Here is a 20,461-nt window from a genome sequence, read left to right as displayed (position 1 = left end):
ATGTGCCCCCCCGTGCAAGGGCTATCCTGCTGCCCTGCGGCCCACTGTGCCCCCCGCCCCGTGACCCTGCAGGGCTGCAGCGGTGCGAGGGCCATCCAGCCCCCCGGCAGTGCCGCGGGTGTTTATTGAATCGCTCTTTTACAGCGGAGAGCAGGGGTCCCAGGGCCCGCCCCAGCACCTGGCTCTGCCCCCCCACCCAAACACAGACCCCCCCAGGGTACCACCCCGCTGAAGGGATGCAGGGGCCAACCATGGCCTGGTGCTCTGACCCTCCCCAGCGCTGGCATTGTCCCATGGGGATGGTGGCCCTGTGTCGGCGGGTGGGATGCAGCCAAGCCCCAACTGCAACTTCCGTCCTCCTCAAGTGGCCGGAAGCCCAGGGGACCCCAGGTCGTGGTGACGGCTGGGGAGGGGTCCGCAGGGCAGCGTGGCCCCGCTCAGACAGTGCTCTCCTGGTAGCTGTCGTCCTCCAGGAACGGTGTCAGCCTCCCATCAGGGCTCGGCACTGCCGGGGTCACATCCTGCCCCGGGGTCGCGGCCTCCCCCGGGTCCTCATCGCTCTGCTCCCTGGCAAAGTGCATGAAGACCTGCGGGGAGCGCAGGGTGAGGGGCAGTGCTGTGGGACCCCATCCCCTGTGCCCTCGTGCCCCGTGTGCCCCTGTCACCTGGTCGAGGGTGGTCTGGGACACGGAATAGTCCTCGATGTGGCAGGGGCTGCGGTGGGCTGCCAGGAGGCTGAAGACACTGGCCAGGGAGCCGGCGTGGGAGGGCAGCTGGTACTGCAGCAGCCCCCCGTGCCGCTCCTTCAGCACGATGCCCGGGAAATGGCGCAGCATCAGGCTCTCCACCGGCTCTGGCCCGGGGCCACCCACCCGCACCACCACCGTGTAGCCGTCCCCAAACCTGCAGCGGTGAGCAAGACATCACAGCAGGGGATCGGCCGCGTCCCCATCCCCGCAGGGCGGCCACCCCTGGCTGCCGCAGCCCCTGGTACCTGTTCTTGAGGTGCTGGACGCTGCCCAGGCAGCGGAAGCGGCCGTTGACCATGATGGCCATCCTGGTGCACAGTGCCTCGCACTCCTCCATGCTGCCGGGGGGCAGGCGTGAGGCCCCCCAGGACCGGGGGGGGGGTGCTCCCCTTTGGGGGTGCCATGGGGGCAGAGGGGTGCTGCTCCCCTCCGGGGGTGCCATGGGCCACGGGGCGGGGGGCTCACCTGTGGGACGTGAGCACCACGGACCTGCCCTCCCGGACAACGCTGAGGATGCAGTCCCACAGGAACCGCCGGGCACGTGGGTCCATTCCGGTCGTGGGCTCATCCTGCAACGGCCCGGTGGCCATGTCAGCCCAGGAGGGGGCTGGGTACTGCCACGGGACCCCCCCGCCGCCCCCACTCACCAGGAAGACGACGGGGGGGGAGCCGAGGAGGGCTATGGCCGTGGAGAGCTTGCGCTTGTTGCCCCCGCTGTACTTGCCCGCCGGCCGGTCCGCGTGCGGCTCCAGCCCCAGCTTGGCGATGCCCCACCGAGCCACCTGCGAGAGACACGGAGGGGATGAGGATGGGGGATCCCCTGGGTTGGGAGGCTGGGGTGCGGGCCCTACCCCGGGGGTCTCCTCCTCCGGGACCCCGCGCAGGCGGCTGTAAAACTCCAGGTGCTCCCGCCCCGTCAGCAGGTCCGTGATGGCGTCGAACTGGGGGCAGTAACCCATGTGCTGGTGTACGGACTGCAGGTCGGTGAGCACGCTGCGGGGACGGGGACACGGCTGAGCACGCCGCGGGGACGGGGACAAGCTCCAGGGACAGGGACGAGGCCGAGCACGCTACGGGAACAGGGATCAGCACGCTGCCGGGATGAGGACGAGGACGCAAACACGCCGCGGGGACGAGGGCGAGGAGGAGCACAGGCTGGGGACGGGGGTGACAGCACGTGTGCTGTGGGGACAAGGAGAGGGGGAGCAGGGATCCCTCCATCTCGCCCACCTGTGCCCTTTCAGCCAGGCCTCCCCCAGCGTCACCTCTGTGTCCCCCGTCAGCATCTTGAAGGTGGAGGTCTTCCCCGCGCCGTTCACGCCCAGGAGGCCGAAGCACTGCGGGGCACAGAGCGGGGTTACGGCACCCGCGGCCCTGCCCGTGGCACCATCCGTCTGTCCCCCCACCCAGCACTCACCTCCCCGGGGGGAACGGCCACGCAGAGCCGATCCACCGCCGGAACCTTCCTGCGCCGGTACACCTGCACGGCAAAGCCGAGACGGCGCTGGATGCTCCCCACCATCACCCGCTAGCGGGATGGGGGCAACGGAGAGACCGGAGGCCCGCAGCGAGAGCCGGGGCAGGGTCCGACCCCACGGCACGCACCTTGGTCAGGTCCTTCAGCAGCAGGAGGTGACCGTGCGGGGGGCTGCTGCTCACCCTCGCCCGCTCCCTGGCCACGTCCCGGTCCTCCTCCCCCAGCGAGGGCAGCTGCAGAGCCTGCGGCCTAGGGGCGACAGCGGCAGGGACACTCCAGGGCTGACCCACGCCACAGCCGCCCCATGGCCGGTCCTCACCTGGGCCGCAGGAGGAAGCGGTATTGCAGCAGGAGGGTGAAGAGGAAGAAGACGATGCCCTCAACGGCCATGGCGAACATGTTCTTCCCTGCCAGATCCCAGGACAGCGGGGACACGAAGCTCCTGTCCCCTGCGAGCAGCGAAAGGCGCTGTAGGAGGGGGCGACGCCGGGGACGGCCTGCGTTGGCCAGGCTTTGGGGAGGGGGAGCAGCCCCAACACCTCTGGACTCACCAAACCTCTCGAAGGCATCGGCCATCGCCTGGTTCTTCACCATGTCGATGAGGCCTCGGCCCAGGCAGAAGTGGGGGAAGATGAGGAAAACTTTCTTCAGGACGCGGTTGATGTCGTTGAGGTTCTGCCGGGGCAGCGAGGAGAGGGGTAGGGGAGCTGGTGCTGGCCCTGCGGGGACGGAAGAGGGGTCCGGGGCAGCGCGGAGGCTCACCTGGTCCACAAAGAGCTCCAGCACAAAGGTGGCCACGCTGCCGTTGATGCCGATGAAGAGGTTGACGCACGTCAGGGCCACGTAGGCGGTGCTGGGGATGCTGAAGAGGAAGGAGGCTGGGTACATCAGGGGGGTGATGGACCAGCTGGAGGGGCAGAGACGTAGGGGCTGGCTGAGGGGCGCCTCCCATCCGGGGGGCACGGCACCCGCCACCCCACCGCCATGACCCCCTGAGCCAGGGTGCCGCTCAGAGCCCCCCTGTTCCTCCCGCTGCCCTGGGGTCCGGCCCCGGCTGGACTCCCCCAGCCCTTCACCCGTAGAGCAGCAGCAGCAGCACCAGGGAGGGCAGGTTGGCGGAGGACACGTAGGACTTCTGCTGGAAGCAGAGGAAGATGAGGATGACCAGAAACGCAGGGACCAGGTAGTTGCACTGCGGACACGGAGATGATGAGGAGGGCGTCACGAGTGGGACCCAGCCCCCTGGGTGCTGTACCCCATCCCCGTCCCACACCATGTCCCAAGCAAAGTTGCCCAGCCAGTAGGTGATGGGCTTCATCCCGCTGACGAACTGCAGGTGCTTGGCCTTGCTGACCCGCTCCTCGATGAGGAAGAGCACAAAGCTGGCCGGGACGAAGGACATGGCGAAGATCACGCAGATGGAGACCAGCACGTCCACCGAGGTGGCCATCCTGTCGCAGAGGGGAGGGCTCAGCTGGGGATAGGGTGGGGTGGCCCCATGGGACCCCCATCCCCAGCACTCACAGTGCGGCCTCCGAGAGCTGCTCCTTGGTGAGGTTGAGGGGGTGGTTGGTGGCCGTGATGCCGTAGAGCGCGGCGTCGGTCCCGGCAGGCAGCTGGGCGCGCAGGAGCCCATTGCTGGCCACGTTGAGGAAGGAGACCATGGCGTGCCAGCCCTTGTTGTTGAACCAGACCTGCAGCCAGGGGAGCCCGGCGCCTCAGAGCCCCACTCCCACCCTGGCACCACTGCCAGCTACGCCCGCAGCACCCCGCTCCCCGCTGGGCTCCCGCTCCCATCCAGCCCCCGCCGGGCTCGGTCCTTCTCAGGCTGCTCCAACCCAGTATGGGGACCCGGGTGCTGCGTCCCTCGCCACCTCCCAGCTCTCCCCGCAGGACCCCCAGCCCCGGCGCCGGGCTCACCTTGATGTTCCTGCGAGCGTCCAAGCCCTCGATGAAGCGGCTGAGGTTGCTCAGGAACTGGTCCGAGGGGCTGCCCTGGGTGCGGGAGCATGGGGTGAGGAGTGGGCTTCAGCCAGAGCCCTCCCAGTGCCGGGATGCTGGGGCCAAGCCGGGGAGCAGAGCCCCAGCCGTACCGGGGTGACGTTGAACAGCGCCCGGAGCTCCAGCACGGCCTCATCCACCTCCGCCGCCGACGGCAGGGCCTGGGAGCTGCCGGCCCCCAGAGAAAAGCCGCCGTACCTGCGGGCAGAGACGGGCACGTCCAAACCTGCCACCCATTTTCCACACCGCTGCTCTTGCCAACACCCAGCTCCTCCACCTGCCCAGACGCTGCGGTGAGGGGCACACAGCGAAGGGCTGAGGCCGCCCAGATGACGCTTGGGCTCCTGCCTCCCCTCTGCCCCATCTGCGTGAGGCCCCATCCCCTCCCCGGGCTCACCTCTGCTCGTTCACCCACTTCTTGTTCCTCAGCCTGAAAGAAATGGGGTGGAGGGGGAGAAACCCCCCCCGAGGAGACATTATGGCAGCACCCAGCAGTTGCCCTGTACCCTGCGGTGCCCTCCGGGGTTTGGTCCCCAGGGTCCCATCCCGCGGTGTCCCCAGGACAGCCCCGTTCCCAGCACTCACTCCCGGCGGATGATCTGGGGGTAGGTCTTCACCAGGTAGTCCGAGATGTTCCTGCCCGTCAGGTTCTGCAGGACGTCGCCTGTGCCCCTTCGCACCTGGTGGGGATGGACAGATGGACTGGCTGGACGGACCCACGGCCTCGCCGGCCGCTCTGAAGCATCGCCTGCACCCAGGGCCGGCCCCGCTGCGGGCTGGGGGTTACCTGGGGTGGCGGGAGCCCCCCGGCCCCCTCGGGGCAGTCGGGCAGCATCCTGCGAGTCCCCGGCCTGCTGCACCAGCACGGGGGGGACGGCTCGGCTTGCGTCCAGTTCCCGCGCCGCAGCGCTTCCAGCAAGGCCGGGGGGGTGGGGGGGACCGAGAAGCCATGGGGGTGGGAAGCTGGAGGGCATGGCCCCGTCCTGGGCCATAGGGGGGGGGAGAGACCCCTGTTACCAGAGGCATCGGGACCTGCCCCTGCCCGCGGCTGCCATCACCCTCCCACCGCGCAGATGGCTGGGGGTCCGCACTGCTCCTGGCCGAGAGGTGGGCATGGAGGCGGGGGCCGAGCCACAACCGCCCCCTCCCAGCCCCTCCAGCCCCCACCCCCGCGGGGCGCAGGCACTCACGTCTCCCCAGCATCCTTCATGCACTGGGTGCCGAAGCCCGGCTCGGCCAGCAGCGCGGCCAGGAGCCCAGCCGTGTCGGGGTCCCCCGGGGCGTCGTTGCTGCCGGAAGACGTGGGAGTGAGACGGCGGCAGTGGGAAATGGGGGGACGCCGGGGGACAGGGGGGTGGGGACACACCTGAAGAAGGTGAACTGCTGCCCGTACATGGAGGGCTGGAGGCGCAGCGGCGGGTACTTCCCGAAGGGCGGCACGATGAGGCTGAAGAGCAGTGCGATGCAGACGAAGATGGCAGGCAGGACGATCTGCCAGGGGCCAGCAGTCAGGGCCGGCTCTGCGCCCCCTGCCCCATCCCATGGGGTCCCCCCGGCCGCACCCCGGTCCCCGGCCGTACCTGCGCGAAGAAGCCCCGGGTGCTGCGCCGGGCGTGGAGCATCCTCTTGATGAAGAGGGCACGGAGCTGCTGGCGGGTGAGTGCCCAGCCCCTCACCCTGCTGCAGGCCTGCCCGGCCCCCCGCAGCAGGTCGGTCTCTCGGGGGTCTTCGGCTGTAAGGGCAGAGACGGGTCAGGCCTCAGCCCCCACAGAGCGGGTGGCGAGGGACAAGGGCTTGTGGCGGGCGGCACGTGGGGGGATGGTGGGCTGGCAGGGGTGTCCCCCCACCCCAGTGGGGATGGGGCGCTGCATGCGGGGATGTGACGGGACCCCCCAGCCCCCCTCCAGCCCCCAGCTCCTACCTCGCCGGGCTCCTTGGGCTCAGTGCAAAGGAGAGGAAAGAGGGGTCACAGCCACGCCAGCGCCTGCCCGCCCAGGGTTAGCACCGACCCCGGCTCCCCAAACCATCACAGGCCCCCCCCAGACCCCAGGGCTGCCCCCAGCTCCAGGAGAAGGGCCTGGCTACATCCCCCGGGATTTCATGTCCCATCCCAACCCGTGCACAGAACCAGGTCCCCCCAAAACCCACTGCCCTCCCCGCCCCTCGCCTTGCCCCATGCCGTGGGCGAGACCCCGAGGCCGGACGGGAGCGATGCTGCGCCAGCGTCCCTCAGCCTCCCCCTGCCCGCTGCCTGCCCAGATGGACGGGTGTCCGAAGGGACGCCTGCCCGGATGGACGCGTGCCACGGCCCCAGCCCAAGGAGTGGGGGGGGGGGGGGGGGGCACCCAGCAGCAGGAGCTGGGCAGCTTGGGGGTCCCCAATCCCAGCTCCCCCCTCCTCACCCAGCTCCCCGTCAGCCGCATCCACGTCCCCCCCCTCGCTGGGGGTTCCTTCTCTCCTGGTTCCTGACAAAACAACGGCGCGAGCGCCAGGGTGGGGATGAGGCCACAGCCTGTGCCACCTCCCTGCTCCCATGGGTGCTTCCAGTGGGGACCCCAGTCCTGGGACCCCCTCTGCTCCGAGCAGTGCAGCGCTCGCCCCAGCACCCCCCCACGCTGCTGAGCATCTCCCCCCGGCCCCCCCCAAAGCTCAGCCCCAGCAAGGACCGAAGCGTTTTACCTGCCACGTCAGCATCCACCCCCGCGTCCTGGGCCACCTTCAGAAAGATCTGAGGGCGGGAGGGGGCTGCCGTTAAACACCGCCATCGGCGCCCACCGCCCCGGCGAGGCAAGCCCCCCAGGTCACAGGCAGCCCCCACCCCCCGGCCGCAGCTCCTCTGGGCACCTCTTCCAGGGTGGTGTCGGAGATGCCGTAGCTGGAGATGCCAAGTTCCCCCAGGCGGGCATCCAGCTCCTGGAAGAGGTCCCCAAAGGTGCCGTCCTTGGCCCCGCTGTAGGGCAGGATGAAGAGCACCTCGTGCCCGATGTCCTCCACCAGCCGGGAGCCGGGCACCAGTTTCTGGATCAGTGCTGACAGCTGGGCCACATCTGGGGGGACAGGGAGGGCTGGGAACCCGGGGCAGGAGCTGGTGGCCAGTGCAGCACCCTGGACCCCGGTTTGGGGGTCCCTGGGGGGGTGGTTGGAAGGGGCAGGAGGGCAAGGTGCCCCTTCTGCTCCACCAGTGGAGGGGGGCCAAGGGCTGGCTGAGTGCACCCGGGGACCCCCCTGGCCGACGGGGCTCCATGGGGAGCACGAGGGAGGGTGACGCTGCACTGAGGGCACAGGGAGGGACGGGACCCTCACCCACAGCGCTGGCCTCACTGCTCCGCTCGCTGCCCCGGCCGGTGTCACCGCTGCACTCCGAGTCGCTGCCGTTCTGCGGGAAAGGGCGGCCGCAGCCTGGCACCCTGCGGCAGGATCCGGCCCCAACCCCAGGGCTCGGCGCTCCCCCAATACCTGGGGTGGAGGCACTGGCCACCCTTTCAGCTGACGCTCAGCGGGGCCAAGGCACCCACCTTTTTGGTGGTGCCGGGGATGGTGCCAGTGCTGCTGCCCATCCCGACCTGCTCCCGCTTCACCAGGGTGAGGTGGTAGCCGGTGCCCAGCCTGGATTTGAGGAAGAGCGGGGACCCGCAGCAGCAGAGCCGCCCCTGCGAGATGATGGCGGTGCGGTCCCCCAGCAGCTCCGCCTCGTCCATGTAGTGCGTGGACAGGATGATGGTGCGGCCTGGGGGGGTCAGGCAGTGGGCTGGACCCCGGGCCCCCTCGCTGGACCCCCACTTTGTGGGCATCTCCCTGCCAGCGCGGCTCTCTGCTCGCCCCATGGGCCCTGCTGCTGGCTCTCCACAGAGGGAGAAGCGGGGTCCCCCGTCCCCCCGTCCCTGACCTTTGCGGTACTTGAGCAGCAGCTCCCAGATGCTGCGGCGGGAGTAGGGGTCAACGCCGGCCGTGGGCTCGTCCAGGATGACCACCCGTGAGCCGCCCACGAAGGCAATGGCCACCGAGAGTTTCCGCTGCATCCCGCCTGCCGGGCAGCAGGGACAGCGTTGCGGGGTGGGGGCCGGGGCTGCGGAGCCCCGCTCGGGGTGCCAGTCCTGCCCACCGCACGCACCCGAGAGGTTCCTGGTCTGCTCGCGACGCTTGTGGGGCAGCCCCGTGTCCCAGATCAGCTGCTCCATCTCCGCCTTCACCCGCTCCTCTGACAGCCCCTTCAGCCGCCCGTAGAACCAGACGTGCTCCTCCACCGTCAGGCTGGGGGTGGGCAGGGGTGAGGGGGGACAGCCAGCGCCCGCCACCGCTCCCCCCCGCCCACCCTGCCCCTTGCCTACACATCGAAGAGCACGTTGTGCTGGGGACACGTCCCCATGGTTTTGCGGATGCTGTCCATATCAGAGCGGATGTCCCAGCCCAGGATATAGGCAGTGCCGGAGGTGGGGGGCAGCAGGCCGGTCAGGATGGACCTGGATGGGGGATCAGCGGAAAAAGGGAGTCACGGAGAGCAGGACCGTGCTCCGGGCTGGGGTGCTCCCTCCTACGCAGGGGGCTCAGAGCCCGGCCGGATCAGGGCAGACAGGACAGGAACGTGGCAGAGCCAGGCTCAGCTCTCGTTCCCACCATGGGCCCGCCAGCCCCCGGCTCACATGGTGGTGGTCTTGCCGGCCCCGTTGTGGCCCAGGAAGGAGGTGATCTGCCCCTCGTAGAAGTCCAGGCTCAGCCCGTTGACGGCCGCGCGGCTGCCGTGGCGGTAAACCTTCACCAGGTTGCGGACGGAGACGCCAGGCTGGAGCTGGGTGGGCGGTTCCTCCACCAGCACTGGAAGCCACCGGAGGGTCACATCCCCGGTGGGACCCCTCACCACGGGGGACAGGACCCCCTGCCATGGGGTAGGACGCCCACCGCAGGTGGGAGGGCTGCAGCCCAGCTCCGTGGCCACATGGCTCCGGGGTGGGCAGGGGCAGGGGCTCACCCTGGGGGCCAGCTGGGGGGCTGGTGGGGTACGGGGGATGCCTGGCTGAGGACGGCTCTCCAAGCCAGTAGCTCTTCAGGAAGGGGAAATTCCAGGGCTTGGGGATCCCATACTGACCTGCAGCAGAGGGGGCTGAGTGGGGCCGGGGCTGGGGAGGGGGCTGTCGGGGGCCAGGGGGGCCACGCTCACCTGGGAATACGCCCTCCAGGTACCAAGTGGCCAGGCCATAGAGGCCGGCGTCCAGCAGCAGCAGCCCCATGGCTGCGGCGAAATTGTAGGGGTCTCCCGGCACGGGGCTGGCGCCCAGGTTGTGCCACTGGATGCCCACCCCCTGCTCCTCGTAGAGGGAGAAGTACTCGCAGCCGAAGCCGAAGGCCACCGGCGACAGCAGGCTCTGGCGGCAGCAAGACCGGCAGAGTGAGCAGAAAGATCGGCCCGGAGGGGTTCAGCCCCAAAGCCCCCTGCCCGGCACGGCCCGGGGCATCGGGGAGGGGGGCAGCCGGGGCCGCTCACCACGAGGACGCGGAGCGGGAAGGTGACGTGGTCGCGCCAGGCGACGCACAGCACGTAGGGCAGGTAGAGAGAGAAGTAGATGATGCCGCCGCAAGCTGAGGCCAGGTTGGCGCGGGGGAAGAAGGTGCTGATGAGGAAGCACTGGCTGATGGTGGCCACCGAGAAGGTGCTGAGGAAGAGGAAGATGACGGCCGGGTCGCTGTAGGGCAGGATGTTTCCCAGCTGCGGATAGAGGTGGGTTGCAGCCTGAGGAGGCCCCCAGGTGCCGGCTCCCAGCCCCGACACTCCTTGTGTCACCCACACCATCCCCTGTGCCCTGCGACCTGCCTTGAGGATAAGGACGAGGAGGGCAGAGCTGAGGAGGAAGGGGATGAGGCTGCTGAGGAACCAGCTGAGCCAGAGGATCCCGCTGCTCAGTCCCATGGTCTTCATGGTCTCCTTGAGCCGCGTCTCCTTCTCGTGCACCACCCCCTTGATGATCATTGCCACCGAGTAGATCCAGGCCAGCGTCATGAAGAGGGGCAGCGAGCGGTTCAGGACCCGCAGGAACCTGGGGGAGAGGCCACCGGCCCTTCAGCCCGCAGCCTGGCACACCAGGACCACCGCCGGGCAGGGGACACCCTGGGGCACGCACCAGCCCCGGGACGGCGAGGCCGCAGGATGCTCAGCCCCGTCCCCCACAGCAGCGGGGTCACTCGAGGATCTGGGGGGCCAGGGCCGTTCCCCCCGACCCACTCACACATCGTCCACGTAGCAGGGGTAGGGCATTTGCTGGACGTAGACCCCTGTCCGCGGGGCCGCCCCCGTCTGCACCCGCACCACCGCCTGCTCCACCATGTCCTGCACGTAGACGAACCCCCCCCAGACGTAACGCAGGTCGCTGAAGGGGTCGGCCGCAGGGCCCGGGTCCCAAAACCTGGGGGCAGAGCACAGCGCTGAGAGGGGGGACCCCCACTGCGGCGGGTGCAGGATGCTTGGGGGCCACGGAGACTGACAGGGCAGGTGTCCCCCGACCTGTCCTTGATCTTGTTGGTCCTGGTGACGCCATCGATGTCCATGCGGATCTTGTAGCGGACGTGGCAGGGCAGCGTGGGGGCTGTGGCGTTGGTGGGGGGCTGGAAGACCACAGCTGCCCAGAACCGCTGCTCCTCCAGCAGCTCCAGGGCCCGGGCCACCAGCTGCTCTTCGGTGGCCACCGCCTCGATCTTGTCCAGGCAGACACACTGCGGGGCAGGCCGGGCTCAGCGGGGCACAGGGGCCAGCCCGCCCGGGGCAGCCGGGCCCACACGCACCTCCATGAACTGCGACAGTGTGCCCAGGACTGCGTCGGCGTCGGCGTAAACCTGGTGCCAGGTGAGCCCGGGCCCCGCCACCGGCCCCGCCAGGAACCTGGCCAGCGCTGGGAACTTCCAGGAGGTGCCGTTGAGGAACCCGTCCAGGAGCCGGGCCGTCCCCGGGGCCAGCAGCAGGTCCTGCAAAGCACCAGGGTACCGACCGCGGGCCGACGCAGCCCACCCCGCTTCCGGCCAGGACCCCTGGCTGCGCCCCACCCCACCGCAGCCCGGTCCCCGATGGGGAGAGGGTCCGGGGGCCACGCACCCGAAGGACCTGCATCTCCAAGCTGCCGTTGAGGAAGGCGTAGAGGCGGGGTCCCAGCTCCCGCCAGGCACCCCCTGCCTCTCCCAGCACCGCCAGCTCCCGGAAGGTCCGGTTCACCTGCGCGGGGTGGGAGGTGAGGCAGGGCTGGGTGAGACCCTCCCCAGCCTCCCTGCAGCCCCCCACTCACCTCGGCCATGACGCTGTTGGGGCCGGGGCCGGGCGGCGTGTACAGGATCTTACCCATGAAGAGGGGCTTGACCCCCCGCCAGAAGACCCGCGACACGGGGCTGGACTCTAGGCTGCGGACCAGCTCTCGGCAGAAGGGACCTGGGTGGGGGCAGAGCCAAGCCCTTGCCACCAGCACCCCCCCGGGGGTCCGTGCCCCTCAAGCCCCCCACCAAGCCCCCCCATAGCCCAGCCCCACTCACTGCTGGCGCTGCCGGCGGCCGAGGCTCTCCGCTCCGAGCTGTTGCGGTCCAGGAAGGCTTTGATGTCGTTGTCCTCGTACCAGTTGAGGGAGGGGATCCTGAGCCCCCCGCCCTCAGGGTGCCCACAGGCGATGCGCGACAGGGCCCCAAAGGCGCTGGCGTTGGGGGCCATCAGCGCCCCAAGCTCCCGCCGCAGCTCGGCCAGGCTGCTCATGGAGGAGACCTGGGGAGAGCAGGACGGGGAGCGGAGCGGGGCTGCGGGGAGGCCCACGGACTCGGTGGGGAGCGGGGCACCACTGGGGTGCAGGGGGGTGGAATGGGGGGGGGCACGGGAGCAGGGCGCTACCTCCTCCATCAAAGCCGCCGCGTCAGCAAGGAAGGCGCCCACGGCTTCCACAGCGCCAGCGATGCCGCCTGCCTCTGAGCTCAGCTCTTCCTATGTGGGGAGCATGGGAAGGGGGTCACGGCCCCTGCGGGGAGGGCGGGGGTCTCTGCCCCGGCACCTTCCAGCACCCAGGGCCCAGCCGGGCCAGGGGCTCACCACCAGGAGCCGGGGGAGGTCGATCTGGGAGAGGAAGGAGCCCTCCATGGCGCGGAGCTGGGGGCTGGGCAGGGCGCAGAGCCCCCGCTGCAGGCGTTGGGTGGAGGTGGCGTCGCCCCCCACCAGGAAGCCCCCCAGCTCCGAGGGGTCGCAGACCACGGCCTTCAGCGGCAGGCGGGTGGAGAACTGGGGGGAAAGGGGGGCCGCTTACGTCGCAGCCCCCCGGTACCCCAGGCACCGGGAGCAGGCACCATGCCCAACACTCACGATGCGGGGGCTGAGCGAAGCCCCCAGCAGCTCGTCCACCAGCGCCGGCGGCAGAGACGTGTTGGTCCGGAGGAACCGCGAGAAGCTCTCGTCCTCCCTCAGGTAGCCCTTCACCGGCAGGGCTGGGTGGGTGGGGAGGAGCTGGGGTCATCCAGGGGGTCTCGCTCCCCCGGCACCCCCCGTCCCCGGTGCTCACCCCTCCGCTGAGCCCCGCTCCCCCGGAGCCGGCGCAGGGCTGGCAGGAGCTGGGTGATGCTGCGTAGGAGCCGTTGCCCATTGGTACGGAGCAGAACCTTCCGGGCTTCGGCGAGCAGGCGGGAGAGGCTGCGGGGGCACGCGGCGGGGAATGAGACACCCACCCAGGCCCCGCTGCCCGGCTGAGCCCCCTGAGCCCCACCACTCACATGGAGCCGTCGAAGTTGCCCACCACGCCGGGGGCCTCGCCCGCCGTCGGGTGCCGAAAGCAGGGGTTGTTCACGTTGCAGATGATGCCCTGGAGCCAGGGCAGGGTGCCGGCCGAGGGCAGGGCCTTGTTGGGGAAGTGGCCTGCGGGAGAGGGAGAGACCTGGGGGGGCAGCGCAGGACCCCCTGGGCCGCAAACACTCCCAAGCGGAGAGACGCCAGAGACCCCGGCTCTTGTCCACCTCCCAGGTTTGTCTCCCCCCGTGCCACCCAGGGCCCCACAGGGCTCCCACGCTGGGGTTGGGGGGGGTCCCGGCAGGCACTGGGGGGGTCCCGGCCGCCCCAGAGGGCCCAGGACACTCACACTCATGCTGCTGGAAAGGCGGGTGGGATTGCCGCACGGCGATCAGGATGAAGAAGAGGAAGAGGGGCCACAGGATCTCGATGGCCAGCTGGATCTGGGGGAGACCCACGGTTGGGGAGGGGTCCTGGTCCCTGTGCTGGGACCGAGCAGCTCTGGGCACCCTCCCGCCCGGTACCCACTCACCCGCTGCCGCCGGCGGTAGGTGAAGTTCTTCCAGAGCAGCAGCCCCAGCTGGGTGCCCACGGCCATGGTGGGGGGGGACGCGCGCCCCGCGCCCTGCTCAGCTCCGGCTGGGGGCGAGAGCAGGGGGTCAGCACCAAGCTGGGGGCGACGGCCGGGGCTCTTGGCTAACGGCAGACTGGGCAAAGCGCCGGGCACAGGGCTGAGCTCCGGAGGGCCGGCTGGAGCCGGGCCGGCATTCCTGCAGCAAAGCTCCTTTCCGGAGCAAAGCCCTCAAATCTTCTTTTCTACACCAAAAGCAGCAAAAATAGGGCGCAAGCTCTGCAAGGGCCTCCAGGTCGGCGCCGCGTTAGGAGCTGTGAGCGGGATTCGCACGCCAGGCCCGGGGAGCGGCACAGGAGCGGCTCGGGGCCGCGGCGAGCCGGGCCTGGACCTGCCCGTGCCTCAGTTTCCCCAAGTGCGGGACGTGGCCAGGCCGGCAGCAAGGTTGAGGTGTTTCTGACAAGACTCTCGGCGCGTGGCCGAACTCGCACCTTCCCGCCCGGCGAACGCCCGCGCCCTGGCAAAAACAGCTCCGGAGCTGCCCCCCCAGGCCCAGCACCCCGAGCTGGTGGCCAAAGCTGCAGAGTCACTTGCCCGCCCTCTCGCCTCCCGTGGCCTCGCGCCTCCGCCAGCCCGGACCAGGATAAGCGGGCAGCGGGATTACGATCCCGGCTGGGAAATCCGGATAATCGGCCTGCGGGACCGGTCACGGGGGGGGGGGGGGGATGATTCCTCCGGGGGGGGCACCGGGGCTTGGGGGGAGCTGGCACCAGCACGGGGGGAGGCTCAGCCCGGCCGGGGACCCCGGCTCTTGTCGGGACGAAACAAACCCAAACCCCCGGGATCCGCACGAAGCCAGCTCCCAGATGGGGACTCGCGTGGGAATCCGCCCCCTCACCCCGCGGAGGACGAACGCGGCCCACGGCTGCAGCCCCGGGTGGGTGTGGGGCCACGGGGCGGGGGCTGGACCGGGGATGGGTGAGTGGGACATGGCACAGCCCCCGCCGGTCACGGGCACGGGGGGGGTGGGGACACGGACAGCCCGGGGGGGTGATGGGGACACGGACAGCCCGGGGGGGTGATGGGGACACGGGGACAGCCCTGGAGGGGACAGGGGGGAAAGTACCGGGCGGACGCAGTGGGGCCGAGGCCCGGCCGAGCCCAGGTCCCGACGGCACAGATTCCCCCCCCCCCCCCCCCACCGGCCCGCCCATGCGCAGCAGCCCCCGGCCCGGGGACCCCCCCGTTACCTGCTCACTCCGCCACCGCGCGGCCCCTTTAAGAGATCAGGGCGGCTCCGCCGGGCTCGCCCGGAGGCCCCGCCCTCCCCGCAGTACAAAGGAGCCGCGGGCGTGACGTCACGGGAAGCAGCTCTTAAAGGGGCCGTACTACGCATGGGGGCGTGGGAGGGGCAGGGGCCCGGCCCCGCCCCGCCCGTGCCACACCCGTGCCACACCCGTGCCACACCCGTGCCACGCCCCGTGTCCCCCTGCATTGCCCCACACCGGGCTCTGAGGGACAGACCCTTCCCCAGGAGGGTCCCCGAGCCCCCAGGGCGGCCGCAGCCTCGAGGCGGGGGGCGCGGGGCGGCAGCGATGGCCCCGGCAGGCTGCTCCCCCTGCAGCAGGGGATAACACCTGGACCCAGGGGAGCGCAGCTCTCTGAGACGCAGTGTCTCACCCCAAAAAAAGCCGGATCCCACGCAGGCATGGCCGTGGGACACAGCCCGGGAGGCGCCACTCGGGTCGGGGTCCCGCGGGTCCCTGCCAGGATCTGGCCACCCCGGGTTTGACCGCAGCGCCTGGCTCCGTTCCGCAGCCCGGGCCGGCACGGCACAGCGTGTCCCTCTGGAAGCTTTTTATTGCCTGCAGTCAGGACCAGCGCGCGCGGCGCCATTAACCCTGCAGCCCCATTCCCAGCTCCCCTGGGCCGCAGTTCGGCCCCATGGCACGCCGCCTCCCACCCCAACGGCCCCCGCGCTCTGGGGTCTCGCCCGGGTCTGTGGCAGCTCCCACCCCCTCCCCAATGCATGGAGGGACCTGGCCTGAGCGCTGACACGAGGAGCCTGCAGCAGAAACTTCTCCCGCTTAAGTTAAAAAGCACTTTTCTTAAAAAAAAAAAGGTTTCCATATAAGAGCATCTGCATTAAAAACCCCACACGAGGCGAAGAAGCCGCCGCGCGCAGCAAGGGGCTGTGCCATGCGCCAGCGTCCCTTGGCATCACCCCGCAGTGCAGGACGCGGCCTCGGAGCTGCGGCTGGGTGTGCCGGGTGTGCCGGCTGCCAGCCCAGCCCTGCGGCCACCGCCAGGGCCTCGGAAACTTGGTTGCTACAAATTTTGCAAAAATAAAAGGCATTTCCAGCTTCGCTTCCAGAGATCGCACCGTGTCCCGCCAACCTGAGCCCCACCGCTCCGTGGGGCCAAGAAGCGGCACGGGGGGCAGCGTGGGCGGCTGCCCGCCGCTCCTGGACGAGAGATCCGGTGGGCGCCGGGTGCAAGGGCGGCTGCTCATCCGCGTGAGGAGTCACCGGGCGCTGGAGCATCACTGGGGCTGCGCTGGGGCCAGGGGGCACCTGCGGGCTGTGGGAACCGGCCGGTCTCTTCTCTAGAAATGAGGTCTTGCTCAGAAAAAATAGATTCCTTTCAAAAATTGAAAAAAAAAAAAAAAAAGAGTTTAAAAAGAGGGAATGATGAAAGTAGAGGCTGGAATGTCGCTGGCAGGGTCTGTACACGAGATGGTGCGAGACGGGGCCGGGCAGCGTCCCGCTCAGTAGCTCTCCTCCTCCTCGTGGTAGTAGTGGTACCCGAGGGGGTCCCCGCTCTGGTCGCAGGCAGCGTTGGCCACCTCTCCTGGGCCGCCCTGCGGGCAGTACTTGGGGTCGTAGATCTGGCGACCCAAACCGAAGACCTGGCCGCTCTGGTTGGCGCCCTGGTTGGAGCCCATCTGCAGCGACATGGAGGAGTTGTCGCACTTCTCCGTCCCCGTCTTGGCATCGTAGATGTGCCTCCTGGTGCCGGGAGCTGTCATGCCCACCTGGAAGGACAGGACGGAGCAGGGCTCGGCCGCAGATCCCCCCGCCAGCCCCCCCGGCGCGGCGGCTCACCTGGCTGGCACATTTGTTGGTGCCCATCTGGAGGCTGATGGTGGAGTGGTCCATGGGCGGCAGGATCTGGTTTTTGGGGTCGTAGAGGTGCCTCCTGGTGCCGTAGGCCGTCATGCCGGACTGGCTGGCACACTTGTTCGTGCCCATCTGACAAAGCAGGGCCGGTGAGGACCCAGCGCTGCCCCACACGAGCCCCCTCTCCCTCCCTGTCCCCCCACAGCCTCTCTGGGCCATCCAGCGCCGGGGTCTGGACGCGGAGCCATGATGGTCCCACGTACCAAGGACACTGGGAGCATCTCCAGCCTCGGGTGCCCCCAGCCATGCTTGGAGCCGTGATGGTGCCGAGGGTGATAAAATGAGGCCTCCTCCCACCCCCAGCACCCCAGGAGCGTGAGGGGCAGCCCACCTGCAGCCCGATCACGCACTGCCCGGCCTTCATCTTGGCCTCGTCAAAGTTCCTCTGCTGCTTCTCCGAGTATTTCACGCCAATGTCTACGCCGCTCTGTAGCCCCTTCGTCTTGGCCTGCCGCAGAGGGGCGGTGAGGAAGGACGGGGGTCCCAGACCTCCCACCCTCTCCCGGGGCAGGGGGAACCATGGGGTTGCAGGGGGCTCTGCCCAGCTGGTCCCCCAGGGTCGCGTCCCCTCCCAAGCCGCTCGCGTCCCCGCGCGCTCACCATGCCCGCCAGCGCCAGCAGCGACACCTGCACCTGCGTCAGGTTGCCGCTCTCGAAGAGATCATTGGCTTCAAAGAGATCCACGGGGTTCATGCCGTAGCTGGCCATGGCCTTGATGAAGTTGGAGAGGTTCTCGAGCTGTTGGGGGGGTAGAGGGGTGAGACCCCGGCGACAGAGGGGCTGGGATGGAGCTGGGCTCCGTTGGCGGCCGGGGTCGCGAGCGGGGCTGCCGGCACAAACCTGGTGCCAGTTCTGAGCCGAGCGGTTGATCTTCCTCACCGAGTTGGGCTGCAGCTTGTTCATGAGCCTGGAGGGAGGCGGAGGAGTGGGGGCTGCAGCAGGGCAGAGACCCCGGCCGGCGGCACGGGTCCCTCTGGGAAAGGTCTCCCCCACAGGCACGAGGCGATTCCCCCCGCCACAGGGCTCCCCCCGGACACAGGCAACTCTGGCCAAGCAGCGCTGCAGAGAAAACCTCCGCTTGCCATGAGCTGGGGGGTCTCAGCGCTGGATCTGGCCCACCCCAAGGGCTGGCGGGGGACCCCCGGAGGGCAGGGGTCCCCCATCCCCACCTGAAGGGAGCAGGGGCCGAGGGACTCACTCGCAGAGGATCACCCCGTCCTTCAGCCCCTTCTGGAAATCGGGCCCGATCTGCTTCCCTGTGACGCTCTCGATCCACAGACGCAGCTCGGCCTCCTTCTGCGGGTCGTACTTCTGCGCGAGCTGGGAGGGCGAGGGGGGCAGCTCAGGCACGGCCCCCGGCATGCACCCCAAACCCCTCGCAGGGGACGGCTCCCCACCCTGGGCACCGACCCGCAGTGAGGTCTGGGGACAGCAGCCCCCGTCCCGAGCATCATCCCTGGGACACCCTGGGGACGCTGGCAGTGAGAGGCTGGTCCCCAGCCTCCGCGGGGCCCTGGAGCGAAGCCCCCCCAGCCCCAGAGAGCCGGGGGACAAGGCACCGGGACTGCCCCTGCCCCTGGCACAGGGACGGTGATGGGAGCACGGGCGTGACGCTGCCATCTCGCGCAGGCGTCGGTGCGGCCAGATCGGGTGCGAGCCCGCAAGCACGGAGCCCCCCTCGCATACAGCAGCCTCTGAGCCTTTTGAGGAGGATGAGGAGGGTCTGCCTGCAGAGGCTGGGAGAACCACCCATCAAGGGCTCAATCCTCCCCTGCTTTCACGGGGAAATCTGCCCTGATCCCCGGCACCAAGTCCCAGGGGTCCTTGGCCGCCCCACGCTCTCCCCTCCGGCGCGGCCGAGCGCGCCGCCGCAGATTCCTCGGTCACCGCGGCTATGCCAGGAATGCAGACGCCTCCTCCCAAATGGAGACCAGCTGCCCGGCCGGCAGCATCACCGGCAGCATCGCCTGGGTCCCGGCCCACGAGGGAAGGTGGGACAGAGGGGGCCGCACGGGAAGAGCCCGGGATGGGCACGGTGTGGCCCCGGTGCGGAGATGCCAGCTGTCCCCCGAGCTGGGCTGAGCTGCGGCCCCACAGCCCTGGCCCCAAAGGGGAAGCTGGGCTGGCGCAGGGACGGGCTGGCCGAGCGGGGTCACACTTGCCACACCACACGTGGCCCGGCCGGGGGATCCCATCACCCCGCCAGCTGATTTTCCAGTGCGTGGGCAGCCGGTGCCAGTTCCTCTTCCCAGCCCATGGCCAGCACGGGGGATTCTCGGGGCACAGAAAGGGCAAAAGGGGACCAGATCCCACTACAGCCCAGTTTGCTGGGCTTGCACGGACTGGGAGGCTGCCACTGGCTTAACTGGTTCCCAGTTGGTGATGTCAGCCTCCAGCAGGCACACCGGGGCAGTCAAACTGGCTCAAGTCTTGCTGAATCAAGCCGAAGCGCCCAGGAGCAGGGAGCGGTGGGGCTCCCGCACGTGTCCACCCGCTCAGCGCCGCGGAGCCCAGCCCAGACGCAAGCAGGGGCCCGTCCTCGCTGGGTGACGAAAGGCAAATGCCCTGCCAGGTCAGGCAAGGAGAACCCAGCCCTGGCTGTGGCTGTGGCTGCCACATCCCCGCAGCCACGTGTGGCCAAGCCCCTTCTCCCACCTGCCCCAGCCCTGTCCCGGCAGCTCCCACATCCCCGGGCGGGGCGCAGCCACCCGGGGCCACCGGCCGTGCCATCGCCCGGAGTGGCAGCGGCACCCGGGGCCCAGCCCCAACCGCAGCCCCCGGGCTGTGCGGGGAGCATGGCCAAGGGAAGGGGTTGTGTCCCCCCATGCCAGTGGGACCCCTGTGCCCCCCGTCGCAGAGGCCGAGCCCCATGGCAAGGGGCACGGTGAAGGCTGGGACGGGGGCACCCGGAGTCGCGGGGTGCACCCAGCCCGTCCCCAGCGCTTCGGTCAAGGGGAGATCGGCCAGGCCGGAGGCCCCGGTTCCCCTTTCCCCTTCCGCTCGCTGGCTCCTCTGTGGGCGGCGTGCGAGGCCTGGGAGGCCAAGGGTGCCCCGGCTGTGCCCGGCTCGGGGGTCCGGGGCTCCGAGGAGGCCACCAGCCCGGTTCCCAGCGAGGCCCACAGCATCCCGGGAGGGGACGAGGCAGCTGGTGCCCCTCCCACCCCCGGGCCCCCGGAGACACCTCCCCGGGACCCTGCGGGCAGGGCCAGGGCTCCCCAGCCCCCGCACCCCCCGCCCCTCGGAGGCCCCGGTGCACCGGGAGGGAACCCCGGCTCCCCACCCCGGGACCTGCGGCTCCCCGTGCCGGGACCCCCAGCTCTGCATCCTCCCGAGACCCCTGGCTCCCTGTCCCGGGACGCCCAGCTTTCCGCCCGTCGGTGCCGCCGGGACCCCCGATCTCCGCCCCCGGGACTCCTCCCCTCTCCGCCCCCGGTGGCACCGGGACCCCCCCACCCGGCTCTCCGGGACCCCCGAGAGCAGCGGGACCCGCTCGCCCCCTCGACTCACCCGGTTCTTGACCTCGGCAGAGAGGCCGTAGGACGGGCCCTTGTTGAACTGGGAGCTCATGGCGGGGCGCGGGGAGCGGGTGCGGAGCCGGGACCGGGACCGGGACCGGAGCGGGGAGCGGCGGGGAGGGGGGGGGGAAGCTGCGCGCGGGGGGGGCGGGGGGGGGAGCCGGCCCGGCCCCCCCGCGCTGATTGGACGGGGCCGAAATGCCCAAATAAGGGCAGGAGCGGCCGGATCGCGGCGGGG

General features: G+C 70.1%; 2 protein-coding genes across 2 annotated transcripts; both read right to left on the bottom strand.

The window, feature by feature from the left end:
* Positions 1-268: 268 nt before the first annotated feature.
* Positions 269-13,590, bottom strand: ABCA7 (ATP binding cassette subfamily A member 7). Its single transcript, XM_086767039.1, has 49 exons — positions 13,491-13,590; positions 13,308-13,401; positions 12,946-13,087; positions 12,738-12,865; positions 12,542-12,663; positions 12,275-12,460; positions 12,080-12,169; positions 11,737-11,956; positions 11,493-11,632; positions 11,306-11,422; positions 10,999-11,178; positions 10,721-10,929; positions 10,446-10,622; positions 10,034-10,256; positions 9,707-9,928; positions 9,383-9,587; positions 9,194-9,310; positions 8,868-9,039; positions 8,556-8,687; positions 8,339-8,478; positions 8,114-8,251; positions 7,743-7,954; positions 7,531-7,603; positions 7,072-7,274; positions 6,907-6,955; positions 6,630-6,692; positions 5,808-5,959; positions 5,594-5,718; positions 5,418-5,516; positions 5,015-5,210; positions 4,813-4,907; positions 4,625-4,657; positions 4,320-4,425; positions 4,147-4,221; positions 3,751-3,920; positions 3,500-3,677; positions 3,303-3,418; positions 2,989-3,133; positions 2,778-2,901; positions 2,546-2,675; positions 2,355-2,475; positions 2,167-2,229; positions 1,980-2,086; positions 1,601-1,742; positions 1,397-1,531; positions 1,215-1,318; positions 995-1,087; positions 666-903; positions 269-587 (listed from the first exon to the last, which is right to left on the bottom strand). The coding sequence occupies exons 1-49, from the start codon at positions 13,554-13,556 to the stop codon at positions 438-440; spliced, it is 6,717 nt and encodes a 2,238-aa protein (XP_086623165.1). The 5' UTR covers positions 13,557-13,590; the 3' UTR covers positions 269-437.
* Positions 13,591-15,531: 1,941 nt separating this feature from the next.
* Positions 15,532-20,342, bottom strand: CNN2 (calponin 2). The gene is made up of 7 exons (XM_086767249.1): positions 20,216-20,342; positions 17,907-18,028; positions 17,549-17,615; positions 17,309-17,446; positions 17,040-17,156; positions 16,634-16,780; positions 15,532-16,563 (listed from the first exon to the last, which is right to left on the bottom strand). The coding sequence occupies exons 1-7, from the start codon at positions 20,273-20,275 to the stop codon at positions 16,297-16,299; spliced, it is 918 nt and encodes a 305-aa protein (XP_086623375.1). The 5' UTR covers positions 20,276-20,342; the 3' UTR covers positions 15,532-16,296.
* Positions 20,343-20,461: the final 119 nt, after the last annotated feature.

This window comes from Chlamydotis macqueenii, chromosome 26 (genome assembly GCF_036417535.1).
Source record: "Chlamydotis macqueenii isolate bChlMac1 chromosome 26, bChlMac1.mat, whole genome shotgun sequence".
NCBI classification, from domain to species: Eukaryota; Metazoa; Chordata; class Aves; order Otidiformes; family Otididae; genus Chlamydotis; species Chlamydotis macqueenii.
The sequence above is the reverse complement of the archived record's forward strand: the minus strand, read 5'-3'. Positions and strand labels throughout refer to the sequence as shown.